At 43.2% G+C, this 13,956-nt stretch overlaps 6 protein-coding genes across 6 annotated transcripts; 4 read left to right on the forward strand and 2 right to left on the reverse strand.

The window, feature by feature from the left end:
• The first annotated feature begins 349 nt into the window (after positions 1-349).
• On the forward strand, positions 350-2,098 carry BX661DRAFT_183801 (phosphatidylinositol N-acetylglucosaminyltransferase). The gene is made up of 4 exons (XM_051536319.1): positions 350-566; positions 596-1,272; positions 1,299-1,563; positions 1,662-2,098. Exons 1-4 carry the CDS (start codon positions 388-390, stop codon positions 1,705-1,707), a joined length of 1,167 nt encoding a protein of 388 aa, XP_051390988.1. The 5' UTR covers positions 350-387; the 3' UTR covers positions 1,708-2,098.
• On the forward strand, positions 2,095-3,643 carry BX661DRAFT_32538 (Maf1 regulator-domain-containing protein). The gene is made up of 3 exons (XM_051539080.1): positions 2,095-2,314; positions 2,541-2,751; positions 3,251-3,643. Exons 1-3 carry the CDS (start codon positions 2,209-2,211, stop codon positions 3,540-3,542), a joined length of 609 nt encoding a protein of 202 aa, XP_051390989.1. The 5' UTR covers positions 2,095-2,208; the 3' UTR covers positions 3,543-3,643.
• Positions 3,644-3,997: 354 nt separating this feature from the next.
• On the reverse strand, positions 3,998-4,964 carry BX661DRAFT_183806 (uncharacterized protein). Its single transcript, XM_051536320.1, is given in 6 exon segments — positions 3,998-4,023; positions 4,065-4,342; positions 4,358-4,387; positions 4,512-4,614; positions 4,751-4,807; positions 4,944-4,964. The coding sequence occupies 3 exon segments, from the start codon at positions 4,588-4,590 to the stop codon at positions 4,284-4,286; spliced, it is 168 nt and encodes a 55-aa protein (XP_051390990.1). The 5' UTR covers positions 4,591-4,614; positions 4,751-4,807; positions 4,944-4,964; the 3' UTR covers positions 3,998-4,023; positions 4,065-4,283.
• A 532-nt stretch (positions 4,965-5,496) lies between these two features.
• BX661DRAFT_225055 (uncharacterized protein) lies at positions 5,497-5,995 on the forward strand (the record flags this gene model as incomplete). Its single annotated transcript, XM_051538930.1, has 2 exons — positions 5,497-5,818; positions 5,851-5,995. The coding sequence occupies exons 1-2, from the start codon at positions 5,610-5,612 to the stop codon at positions 5,993-5,995; spliced, it is 354 nt and encodes a 117-aa protein (XP_051390991.1). The 5' UTR covers positions 5,497-5,609.
• A 553-nt stretch (positions 5,996-6,548) lies between these two features.
• On the forward strand, positions 6,549-7,109 carry BX661DRAFT_132018 (major facilitator superfamily domain-containing protein; the record flags this gene model as incomplete). Its single annotated transcript, XM_051532582.1, has 1 exon — positions 6,549-7,109. A coding segment is annotated over one exon (561 nt), but the record flags the coding sequence as incomplete, so codon positions are not given.
• A 738-nt stretch (positions 7,110-7,847) lies between these two features.
• On the reverse strand, positions 7,848-9,130 carry BX661DRAFT_183813 (uncharacterized protein). The gene has a single exon (XM_051536321.1). The coding sequence runs from the start codon at positions 9,003-9,005 to the stop codon at positions 7,926-7,928; it is 1,080 nt and encodes a 359-aa protein (XP_051390993.1). The 5' UTR covers positions 9,006-9,130; the 3' UTR covers positions 7,848-7,925.
• Between the last annotated feature and the right edge of the window lie 4,826 nt (positions 9,131-13,956).

Here is a 13,956-nt window from a genome sequence, read left to right on the forward strand (position 1 = left end):
TCTCATTTTGCCATATATCTTCTGCTCACTAGCAAAAAATAAACAGTAAAAAAAATCAAAGTTTGCACCAGCCAAATAATTCGATTATTTACAGGCCGCTATTTAATTAACGTACAATACATGCGCATTGCAAGCCAAACTAAATGTGCGACAAACAAATTCATTAAATGATTGTTTCTCATTGTTTAATTTATGCAACACGTACCGTAACCAAGCCCAGCATAACAAACAGCAAGACATTCAGCTAAACGCACAGTGGGAGTGACCGCACCCACAACGCCTTTGTATATCTAAATATGTGATAAGTATTTTTTTCGTGCATTTTGTTTTTCACATTTGAAAAGGAATACTATTTTGCACTTATTATATACGCATTTTTAAATATCAATGAGACCCCTCAATATCTGCATGGTTTCGGACTTTTTCTACCCTGGAATGGGCGGAGTAGAGAGCCACTTGTACAACAACTCACAGTGCTTGATGCAGCGCGGACACAAGGTAGTAATAATAACGCATGCCTACAGCAACCGGCGTGGTGTCCGGTACCTCGCAGGCGGCCTCAAAGTGTACTACATCCCGGCGCTTATATCTACAGCAACGCATCGCTCCCAACCTTTTTCTGCACATTCCCCATTTTCCGGCAGATATTCATTCGCGAGCAAATCTCAATCGTGCATGGTCACCAAGCCTTTTCGACATTCTGCCACGAAGCCATCCTGCATGCGAGATCTATGGGGTTGAAAACAGTGTTTACAGACCACTCTCTTCTGGGGTTTGGCGATACGTCAGGGATCCTGCTGAACAAGCTGTTGAAATTCACATTGTCAGACGTGCACCACGCCATTTGCGTCTCCCACACAAGCAAGGAGAATACAGTCTTGAGGGCAGCACTGGACCCAGGGCAGGTAAGCGTGATTCCGAACGCCATTATTGCCGAGCAATTTGTGCCTGATCCCGGAGCGAGGGATCCAAAATGGACGACCGTGGTGGTGTTGAGCCGGCTGGTGTACCGCAAGGGCATCGACCTGCTAGTGGCAGCAGTGCCGCGGATATGCGCGCACTGCCCTCGTGTGCGCTTCATAATCGGCGGCGACGGGCCCAAGCGTATCAACCTGGAGCAGATGCGCGAACAGCATATGCTGCAGGACCGCGTGGAGCTTCTGGGATCTGTGAAGGCCAGCGATGTGCGCAGCGTGCTCGTGCGCGGCGATATATTCCTCAACACCAGTCTGACCGAAGCCTTCTGCATTGCCATTGTCGAGGCGGCGGCGTGTGGCTTCTTGTGGTCAGTACAAAAGTGGGCGGCATCCCCGAGGTGCTGCCGCGGAGCATGGTCAGATTTGCGGCGCCCGAAGAGGACGAGGTTGTTGAGGCATTGCGACTGGCTGTGGAGCAGGCCAAAGAGCGCGAGAGGGGCGCCGAGGCGCGGTTCCACGGGCTGGTGAAGAAGATGTACTCGTGGCACAACGTTGCTGAGCGCACCGAACGGGTTTATTTGAAGGTCGTGGATGCTGAGGAGCCGCCGCTGATCGAGAGGTTTCGCAGGTACTATGGCTGTGGCTGGTTGCTGGGAAGCTGTTTTGCCTTGTGGCGGCGGTGGATTTCCTGATCGGCGTTGTGCTTGCGTGGCTGTGGCCGCGAGACCAGATCGAGATCGCAAGGGGGTTCTCGAAGGAGCGGTACCAGGAGGAGATACGGAACCTTTAAGCTTTTGACTATTTTAAAATCGACCAACGCATAGAACACGTTTTGGCCCTTGGCGGCGATCGGATCACGTGTACATTCCTCGGCACGAAAGTTTAAAAAACTGGCACGGCGCCAGATGCAACCTCTTTGTGCTTTGTGCTACTTTTTATTTGCTGGACAACACAGGGGCGGAAGGCTTGGCAGGACCATCTTTGTTGCCTTTTTGGATCTTTTGTGGAAAGAATTCCTTTGAAAGTCATATGACGTATGTCCGCCTATTGTGATTGGCTGCAGTTATTACTTAGGCGGTAGCAAGGCGGGGATGAAGGTCATGTCACGGCCCTGGAGGGCTATCAAGCGCACGCATGGATGGTTGAAAACAAACACTTCGTGCAAATTACTACACTCACCCTCTTTCTGCTCTGCATTTCTCACCTTTTAGCAATCGATTTTGCACTATTTGTATTCTTATAGCACACCACCATTCGTTTTTTATTCCTTTTTCACAACTACGCTTTTACTATGAAATACCTTGATATAGAATCACTCAGAAACCTCAACTCGCGCCTTTCTTTCCCAACCAGCAGCGGCGACCGACATGTGCTGGGAAGGGTAGAGTCGTATTCATGTAAGTTTGCGCTCTCTTGTCGCTTTGGTCGACTGCTTCCTCACCAACACTTGTCTTTCAAATGGAGCACGCACGGACGACACACGCGTGCTTGGGCTCAGGCGTATCGTCTGCATGCGCGCTTTGATGTCTCGTGCATACAGTGTCCACTAAATGAGCCGTGTAATACTAACCATAACATTTGCACTTATGACAATTTTTTGTGCAATTCTGCAACCACATATAGGCAAGGTGGCCGGCGCAGATAAGAAGTTGTATCGGCTCCTCGAACAGAAACACCAGGAGGACCTCGAGGAGGCCAAGGGCCTGTCTCCTGAGCAGAGCTCGCTGACCAACACTTTCTCTCCGTTTGGGCCACTCACCCAGTCAGCATCACGCAAAACACTGTTTTATCTTCTCGCGACACTCAACGCGAGCTTCCCGGACTATGACTTTAGGTACGCGATGATTTGTTTTTGATTAGCGTTCCCAACCATATGTGTGCGCGCATGTTTACACCTCACTGTGTGTCTCTTTTTTAAAAGCTTGCAGCTCTACGCGCAACAATTGCGTCAGTGGTGTGAGGAGATATACAGCGAGAGAGATATTGTGTGTGATGTGATTATTGCCAAAAATGAAATTAAAACCTGTGCAATCGAGCGCGTGGTCTGGTATCCGACTGATTGACCGCTCTGGGATCCTGTTCCCTATTTCTCCATTGCACAGTTGACCGATTTGATGATCTGGGTCCTTCCTATTTTGTCGACATTGTGCATTGCACATTTTTGATTTTCATCGACTCGCCCTCATCCCCCCAACGCATTTTTTAGCGCAGTGTACTGCCGTTGCTGCTTATTCTGCTTTGGCTGTCCTTAGACACATTTTTGACGAATTATTACTAACCCCGATCAACTGATTTCCCGATACAATTGATGAGTGTCTCTTTTCATTATGTAGCTCTGTGCCTGCCGACCGATTCACAAAAGAACCTTCGCCGGACTCTGCAATAAAGTCAATCAACAACACACTGGTGAATGTTGGTTCCCCCGCTACGCTCCGGGTTGTCCGGATGTGGGATAGCATCGACGAGATTATTAATATTGACGAGTGCAGTGTTTATTCGTACACGCCCGACGACGAGTCCAACCACTACGAGGACGAGAATCCAGTTTGGTCTTTCAACTATTCTTCTTCAACAAGAACCTCAAGCGCATCGTGTTTTTCACCTGCCGCTGCATCAGCAACATGACGAGCTCGACGATACCAGTGACCAGGAGCTTATTTTCGGAGATCTGGTCGACGAGTCTGTCGAGACTGAGTTCTACCCCACCTCCCAGAACGCCCTCAGGACGATGGCCATCGGAGGTGGATTGAGGCTCTAGAGCACAGCGAGTGCAGCGAACCGTCCCTTCACTTTAACGCCCTTTGCTCTGCTCTACTTTACTTTCCCATGCGCCACCACCCATACTTTGGTCAACCAAATGCCCTACCCTTTATGAGTGCACCGCCAAAACGACACGCATGCCAACACACACTGGCGCTTACTGACACTCGCCAGGAGCGCTCGTGTTGTTGGCGGCGGCCGCGTATTTGTGTGCGCCCATTAATATTTTATCTGAATCATTCAGACTTCTTTGTGAGCGCTTGGGATCACGCCTGTCATAAAATGACAGGTTTTGCCAGTTCGATTCTGGCAGGAGTCATTTTTGTTCTAATTTTTTGTTCTTAATATAATCGAAAACAAGTATAAGTAAACTGTGGATGTAAACAAATTATGCTTGTTATACTTTTTGTTCTTTGTCTGGTTTAAAATGATGTCTCTCAACCTCAGGGCTATAGAAGCTGAGGAGGGCACGCAGGGCTGATCTGATTATTGAGTTTGGCTGGTGAAAAAAGCATAAAAAGCGCGAATCACCTTTTCTTTCAATCCCGATTTCCTACTTGAACCTGCCCGTTTCTGTTCTTTTATTTCTCTTCTCATTTTCGGGTTTTAATTGCAAAAATAAAAGCAGTTAATTGTCACTTTTATATTTCGCATTTTCGCAATTACTTGCATTTGTCTACTTTTCCCCCGCCACCAGTTTGATACGACAACTTTTCACCTTCGTTTGGCATGGAGCGCAGGCAGTTTGGTAAATAGCATAGCCATATTTGCTTGGCATCGACAACGCGGAATTCTATGTATTCTTAAGCGCTAATTTGCTCTCCCCCCAAAAACACATTCTCTTATTCTTCGTTGTCTTTATCGACCTAGCTTCTTTGACGCGCAACTCACAGGCAGTCCAGCTCGAGGGCATAAAGAAAGGCTGAGAATCTGGGACGATGTAAGCGCAATATCTCTCGCAAACGCGCTGGTGTTGACACACATCGTTAGCTGTGTAGAACCGTCGCACATAGCTTCAGATAAACACACCCTAACAAAATGGCTTCGATTTCTATGCGTTTGCACTGTTTTTGAGATTGTAGCTACCCCGCACGCGCCGTTGCCAAAGGACACAGAGGATATAATCGAAGGTGCGTGAATGCATGTGTAAATGTATAGGGTTGGAGCCGAATTCAGTGTCGCCTAATTGCCAGACACCTTGTATATCCACTAATTCATTGCTTGCAAACTGCTAAACACGCTTATCGTTGTTTCCAATTGAATTAGAGTCCACACGGCCGCTGGAGAATATTCCCGATGCCATGGGCCGGTCGCACGTACAAAAGGGCCTAACAACAATTCTCTCGAGATAATGTCATGGAACTCATGGAGCTGGTGACAGCAGAGAACGAATACAATCAGCACATACGCCGCTTTTTGAGCATACTCCTGGGCGATGATCCCGAAACTGCAGACTTGGAGCTCATTGACAGCAGCAGCTTGCAAGAGGTCGCCTGCGAGACAATCTTTTGCAGCTGGTTCAGGAGTCGTTATCTTGCAGCGACGAGTTTTTGCATCGCATATCGGAGTCGCGGGATAAGGTTGCCTTTACGATTGAGCAGAGGACACAGCTGAAGCACCAGCTTGATAAGGCAGCAGCAAGGCGAGACTGATGCTCGGCCGCTCGCACATTATCCACACAAACATGTAAAAACTAAAATAAACCAATGAATTACTTATAAAATAACACATTAAGCGCACGTTCCCATAAAAAATGTATGTATACAAACCATACATTGTATTCAAAGCAGAGCGCGCGGTGCGGACAGCAGCAGTCGGTAGTGCTCATCATATTTATACCTAACACCCTTTCAACAACTCAAATCTCATTTACTCGCAACTTTGCTGTCACTTTTAAAATTTTATAGGCAAACACCTACACTCACACTAAGCATGAAGGAAGCCGCGGCAGCCATCCAGGACCTCATGCGCGACACCGCGCATCTGTTCGACCAGGCACGCAAACTAAACTCGCAGCTGTTGCAAATAGATACGTTTGTCAGCAATGAGGAAACGCGCACATTATTGAGGGATCTGGACAAGTGCAAACGCCAGTTTAAGGTGTCATTGGAGCATGCGCGAGAACTGGCTGTTAGGCTAGAGTCAGAACCATCGAGAGTGATACTTCGGCAAGCAATTCCGATGCAATGATGGGTGGATTGCAAAGGGAGCGCGATCGGCTTTATGAAGAGGCTGTCGACAAGGCTGAGCAGATTCGCAAGCTGTTGGACTGTGTGCGGCAGATACAGTTGACCTCGGCGCAACTTCTTCAGATATAGGAAGCTTTGGGATGTTTGTGTGAAACTTATACCACAATTTTAATAGCCGATTTACAAAACTCGGCAATATTTTTAATTGGCGTACCCTCATTGCGGTCTATTTGCATGACTGGCCTATTCATTTAGTACAAAGGCCGATTAATTGTTGCTGCCTGGGTTCTGTTGTATAGCCAGAGCAATATATTTTAATTATGCTAACGATACACATTTTTATTCGTAAAAAATCTAGAACTGTACTTTGTTATCGAGAAAATAGTTATCCATGTATTTACTAAAAGTTACATCTCTGCTTGACCATTGCCTCATTCTCCCACATATATAGTTTAATACATATGCTGCCGCCGGACGATACGATTGCTAGTGCACAAGGCACATTATGTACACCCCTTTCAGCAATGATCTGGAGCCAAATTCCATACAGCCAGCGCACTCGTATTCCGAGAGCATCTCAGAAGACCTAATTCTGATACAAACGCAATCGCTAGACGACAAAGCTTTGGACCAGCTATCAAAACCATTTACACCAAATGACATTGATGAATGCGCGCCGGCTGGCTCCACATACGCTTGGATTATAGTCGCGTGTGCCGCGTTCAACATGATGTGCACATTTGGGATTACCAACAGCTTTGGCGTATTCTCCACCTACTACATCAACTTTATCTACCCTGATGTATCTACTGCAAACATTGCTTGGATCGGCACCGCAATGACCTTTTTCACGCTCAGCGGATCTGTATTCACTGGACCCTTGACGGACAAGTTTGGATTTCGCGCGGTCCCACTAGTTGGCACCACCATATGCAGCATTGCATTGCTGCTGGCATCGTTCACCAATGCGCTCTGGCAGCTTGTGCTTACACAGGGGGTTATGTTTGGAATTGGTGCTGCCCTTATATATGCGCCATCGGTGTCCCTTGCCTCGCAATGGCACGACAAGACTCGACCGTTGGCGACTGGCATTGCTGTTGCCGGGAGTGGTGCTGGCGGTATGCTTTTCACCGAGATCACACAAACGCTGATGGAGTCTGTTGGCTACAAGTGGACCCTGCGTATTCTTGCGCTGATATTGCTATGTATCAGCGGATCGGCAGGGCTCTTTTATAAGCGACGGGTATCGGTTCCCAGAGAGGTGTGAATTTATGGCGGTCGCTAAGGATGTGCGGTTGATAGTGGTTGGTATGGCCGGCTTCTTTATAATGTCGGATTATTTGTGATATTCTATTACTTGCCACAGCGGCATTGATGATCGGGGAGTCCAGGCATGCATCAAACAACCTGATTCTCTACATTAATGCCGGCAGCACGGTGGGTCGAATACTGATGGCGTATGCAACCGTATGGACTGGTTCCATAAACAGTATTTTTGTATCGTATCTGACCTGTTCTATCCTCATTCTGATTGTCATGCTGGCAGTAAAAAGCATGGTCGGGTATGTGATACTCTCGGTCATCTTTGGTGCTCTCTCGGCAAGCTATATTTCCGTGACGCCACTTTTGCTGGCAGAATTTTTTGGGACGCAATCTGTTGCTACGGCCATAGGCATCATGAACGCGTGGTGCTCTATCGGCATCCTCGTCGGAAACCCATCGCAGGGCGCAATATATCAAAGATTTGATCGCCCCAAAAATTCTTTCATGGCAATATCCATATGGGGGTCGTTGAGTCTCTTTCTTGCCGCTTTCTGTTATTTTTTACTAAAATTTGTCGTTATCCGCGGTAGCACAAATCGGATATGGTCAATACTTTAATATGAATTTGAATCTTTGCTACACCAAACAATATATATTTGGCAACACAGTCAAGGCAATGAAAACCACGTAGTAAATTCAATTATCTTCATTAACTATATTGAATAGCTGCTTAATATATTGCAAGGAATTAAAAGTTCAAACCATTATTACGTTTGTATTTTCAAAACAAAAAATACTAGAGTGTTCGCCGAGGGTCGCTCTCAAACACGGGCATGGGATTATGCAGCTCAAACTGGGGAGCCTCCATGTTTTCTTCTTGCTTGAGAATGTCATCGTTGAATGACCCCTGGTTGCTGTAAGTTGAGCTTGCGCAAAACTCGTGTTTTGATCTTATGAATTGTCCTGACTGCATCTCCACGCTGCGCTTTTGCCGAACAATCAGACTATCCTTATGGAGTGTGTTCATAAAGTCGCGCATGGTCTGCTCGCGCCAAAAAATATGTCCAATAACTGGTGGAGCAAACATGAACCAGATGTAGCCGTTGAGCAAGATTGCGTTTGTCAGGCCAATAGCAATCCTGCCCCAGGGTGAATTTGAGCCCTTGACAAACTTGATGACTATGCTGACGGCCAGGGTAACTGTGGCAATGACCACTGTCCAAATAACCGTACGAAAACCATTAAATACCCGGGCAACCCTGCGCATGCGGAGATAGATCACCCAAGAGAGAACTATCGAAAGAATAAAATACGCGTAAATCCAGTACAAGTACCCGTTGGCAAATATGCAGTCGCGCGAATTCTGATCATCTAAAAGCCATACTCCTTGCTGACCCTTGAGCGACGACATCACAATACTGGTGACTATTGTGGGGGCCCATAACGCAAAAAACGGCCAGAACTTGCGGAAAAAGTTGACGATCTTGCTGTTTGAACGAGCCGTCAAATTGACGGTGATAAACACGCGGTAGAATAGTACCATGCGCATGTTGATAGCGGATAAAAGCACACCCAAACCAAATGTGAATAGACCCCAGGCTCCCCAGAGTCTGCACAGTCCGAGTACACCGTTGAATCCAACCATACCCTGTATCATGCTGTTGCAAATATTGAAGACGATGCTACCAATCCCAATTGCAACCGTCATGCTCACTTGCTGTGCCTTTATAGGAGGAAAGTTTCTAAACCAAACGGCATAGCCAAGCGGGAATAATGAAGCCAGAGTGATGCTAAGCGAGATGTAAAACGCAATTACATCTGCTTTTGTTGAAGGGACTAATGTGCTCTGTACTGAGAGTGACTCGTTGTTCGCCATAATTAAAAATAAAGCCTGTCGCTATCGGCGCCAAAAAATTAAATATAGGCTGGCTGGAAAAAGGCAACAGTCGTAATAAATAAAAATTATGTTGAAAAATACATAAAAGTAGAAAATAATGAAAAATGAAAAATAAGGGTTGAAGAAAAGAGAAAAGGAACTTCAACAATAAACTTCATTTTCAAACAGGCAATATCTTTCTCTTTGTAACTCGGGGAACATACAATTGGCGCAGTTTCTATTTGCATTTCACATCAGGTTTTCTGCACTGCATCATGTAAATCTAATAGGATTGACCGCTTTCTAAAGCCAAGAGATCAAAGGCGCCGTGGCATGTAAAGGCGGAATTTACGGCCTTTTATTTAATAACTCTAATGATTTTCACGTCACTTGAGCGGGTATATCGGATAGCGGCCAAATCAAAGAATATTCGGACAAACCACATCAAATTGAAGCTAAGCTCCACATTGATACCCCACAAAGTTCTACTGAATTGAAAGATGGGCGAGGCATTTTCCGGAAGCCAAATCCCGCACAGCCTAATGACCAGAGATATTTATTGAGCACATGAAAATTGTCGATGAACGTCATCAAACGCAATGTTGTAGCCTTGTTTCTTCGTTGAAAAATCACGAGCAATAAAGTTACACCTCACATGAATTTGATATGCTTATTTGGTTAATATACTGGCTTTCAAGTGCAATCCAAGTGGTATTAAAAAGAACCAGGTTAAGAAGATCGAGCCCTTGTTTTCTAAACAGCACATAAAATGGAATGTTTTCTTGAATAATCGACACAGTCGCTTCAAATGGTTTTGGTGCAATTATATAATCAGTCTATTGGGCAACTGTGTTCATAAAAAGGGGTAATGCGTATTGTTGAAACACTGTGTTGTCAGTATCAAGTAATAATATAATAAATGGCCGGAACTATATAAAAACTTACCTTGTAAACTAGGTACCTGAATAAGAATTTTGTCCATATGCGCAAAAGTGGTGTCAATGTCCCAAACACCACTTTGCATCTGCCAGGGTAATTATTGGCAATAGCCACTTTGTGAATGAGTGGATACACACTACAAGTCCTGTGATGGCCTTTGCATCATTATATCTATACTGTCTGAACTTCGCCAACCAATACGCGTCTCAGTTGTTTGGAATTGGAGTTCAGACAGCTAATCAATATTTGCACAGCAGCAGCATACTCATTCAATGGAATATGGTACAATGTATTAACAGAGATTTTTGCAGGGCCGGAAATTTAGCAGGTACTTGATAATATGGTCCAACGTGACACATGGCAAACTCAGGGTGGCCAGACAGGACCACGCAATGGGTCATGCGCCCAGAAAAAACTGGTAGTCGCCACAGCTCAAATCTGATCTCCTTTGCAACAGAGTTTTTGCAAAACAGCTGATTGGCTATTCTGCAGAACTCAATCCAGGATTGGTATTACATAACCCAATCCCCGAGTAAAGAGGTCTTAAAGCAGTTGCATGAGTGAGGCAGGATGTCCATGGAGCGACAGATATTGGGCACAGGTCGACAGCAGCAATATGCCCACCTATTATATTTATTAACCTAGTTCAAAATTGGCTATTTGCTTGTCTATGCCAATATTATAATAATTACTTTTCTCTGCCCACTACAAAAGGTGTGACACGACCAAAACAACAAAAAACCATGTACCAATTAATATAAGAACTAAAAGTTGCTGGGATTTTCTGATTGGTGCACAAGTACTCAGCGTACATCTTGACTGCCATTTTGGCCAGCATACCCTTGCCTTGCACTCAGTAAATATGCGCTGCACCCAAAAGCATGAACATATTGTATCTTTTGCTGCCACTTTGGATCAATTTATAATTAATTCCAGCGTTTTGTAAGATGTTTAAAAGTTTGTCCTTATTTATGCGCCATATCCCGTAAAGATTTGGCTTACATAGCAGACAAGCGCTTTTTGCAACTGATGGTGGTAATACACTCGATCAAGCCCTGGTACAGCTAGCGCACATTAGTTAAGGTTTTTTGTTGTTGATTCGATACTGTTGGTCAAGAGGCTGCTTGGTGGTTGCTTTTTCGTTTGTTTTTTGCTTTGCTTGGATCTGTCCTGATATTTGTTGTTTATGGTGGATGCAGATGACTGCTTGTTGCCAGCAACAGCAAAAAAGCAGTTTTGTTTAAGGACACTACGCAGTAAATAATTGTTTTGGCCAAGGAAACGTGCGAGCGACCAGCAGGAAACTTTGAGTCGACGATTTTGTTCTATGTGCCATCAATAATTTTGGTGTGGGCTATTTGAAATTGGAAATTTGGTACTGCTGCCCTTCAGCGAGCAAATTTTCAAATGATTCGAGATTGGCGAGGGCTTTTCAGCGGGCTTGAAAAATGTATACATATTTTTTGTTTACCAATATCATTGGCCTTTTTAGCATAGCCGATTATTATTAAGCTGGTCATACTGTTATACTTTGAATTTCGATAGACGCTGCTCACAGGATCTTTGACAATGAATATGCTAAAAAAAGTGCGTGAAGAATTTCATATTAGACAAACATGCTGTCTCGCCCTTACATCTAGTCTTGGAGAACTTGCTGCGAGCGCCAACTTGGGCAAATGGCTCGATAACACTGTACTGATTTTCTTCTCTGTGAATGCCAGTTTTTCACTTTCATCCGTCAAATGTGCAATTTTGAACACAAAAATTGGCACAAAAGTCAGTAAAAAGGGTTTTATTTTTCAAGTTTCAAATTATGTACAAAATTTTTTTATTATATATACAAAAGCGCTGATCCTAGCAATAAACCGAGCACCGTGAAAAAAGTAATAAAAAAGTTGACGATGGACTGAATGTGTAGCCCAGAGTCGCATTGGCAAGTGTGTCAAAATGCTCAGCAGCTCAAAATTAATAAAGAAACACGTAATGAGTATAATTTAGTGGCTGTTATATAGTGCTAAAATATTGCTTTTATTTTTATTTTTCACGCTTCCTAGATCCTTACCTCCATACTTTTACTATGCCTTTATATTGTCTGTTTTTTCATGAGTTGCATCTACAGCATTGCAAGCTGATTAGACTTGTAATAAGCTGTGTTGCCATGTAGTTAAGAAATTTAACAAAACCCCAAAAATACTTACAATGTTTCAAGATCCATGGACACATTATTTTTTTGGTATTTGTAAGGGCAGATGTGAGCAAAGGGGTAAGTGTGTAATAAGAAGACAAAGTGTAAAGAGGAGGGGCTGGTTGAATTACAAAAGAAGATATGACGCGGAAAGCCTTTGTGGATTTGTTCAAACATTTCCTGGCATATGTTGTATTTTAAAAGTGAAAATGCAAAAATGTGAACCGTAGATTTTGCAAATGAAAGGTTTATAAAAAAACTGAAAGTAAATGGTATCCGCGGTTGCTGGCGGTATATCACGTATAGGGGACATGGTGTGGAAAGTGTAATTGATAAATATTGTTGTAAGAAATTGTGGTGGGGATGAGGAACTAAAAAATGTCTTGGGAAGTGAAGGCTCTATTTATATGAAATGTGACGTTCAAATGGATGGGCAAGGAAGAAAACTAAAACAGGCTTACCATTTGGAAAATATATGGAAAATGCAAAAGACAGTGTTCATTGTTGTTGTTTGCCAGCATGGAATATATTCTGCACTTTTTTGCACCAATAGGCTTGTTTCTGGTGACAAAAAACACTCCAAACTGCAAAAATAGAGGCAAAATATATTATATAGAGTTTGAAGAACGAATCCCTGTCAACATTGCATCGTTTGTGCCGTGAAATAAAGTGAAAATGACTTTTTCGTTTGCAAAAGAAATACAAACATGTGGTTGGCCAATTTTGCAAGCCAAACAATGAAATAATATATCTCTTTGGCGAGGTTTGTCCCAAAAATTGGAATGTACATTTAGTCAACCCGGGTAAGAGGTTCAATTTGAAACATAAACAATTGATGTTTGAACAGACAATTAATAAACCTTCCAATGAACAAGCACATTGTTCCATGACAGAGAAAATAAGAAGTAAGCATGTGTAATAAATGTGCTGTTTGCTTGTTTAAGAAAAATAATACATTATTATTTACCAATTCTGGCTTTTATTGCAAGAAAACAAGAAACCAAACATTAGATGTCATGCATCTTTTGTTTGTAATCAGTTGTTTTCTGTCAGAGTTATATAGAATGTACTATTTTGAGCAAAGAAATACGACAGCACATGTAAAGCTGATCCGCAAGATAAGACATTTGCTGCTGCTTGTTTTTGAGTCTGGGCAATTGATTTGATTGTTGTGATTTTCAGAGACCAGCCCAAAAATAGTTATAATGTGATTGTTACGCGGTTACTTGGATTCTACAATTACAAAATAGAAAATATTTTAAATGCATTGTACAATTGAAGGTTCTGTTTGGTTCCAAAATATACGCTTATAATCGTAATAGTTTTGCTTATTATCTATTGATCCAAAATATTTTCAAAATTGATTACCAAATCATGTTTTATTGCATAGAATGTAGAGCAGGCCGTTTTCCACTTGCCAAATTAACAACTCTATTTTTTATTGTCTAAATATCAAGTATGGAGCGCCAATTCGCATACACAGATTTTTCAACATTTAAAGATTATACCAAACATTATTTAATCGCAACCAAATACCAAATATTCCAATAATAGACAATTGGTCGAACAGTTAAAGTCTGGGGAACAGTAATAAATGGTTGCTCGGCCTTTTATGTAATTAAAAATATGACCGATAGATTAAACATTTTGTTTTGTTGCGCTGATTTCTCATTTTAATCGGCTATTTGATTGCATGAGATCTTCACTCCAAACTTGCTTATACGGACCATTTTATTTTTATTTTTGTTAATTCACTCATTAAAATGAGATTTATGGATTGTTTGCGAATGGTTTTCTATTTTTCTATCCAAATTCGGCTATTTTTAT

The sequence above is a fragment of the Kickxella alabastrina genome (genome assembly GCF_025024165.1).
Source record: "Kickxella alabastrina strain RSA 675 chromosome Unknown BX661scaffold_14, whole genome shotgun sequence".
In the NCBI taxonomy this organism is placed as follows: domain Eukaryota; kingdom Fungi; phylum Kickxellomycota; class Kickxellomycetes; order Kickxellales; family Kickxellaceae; genus Kickxella; species Kickxella alabastrina.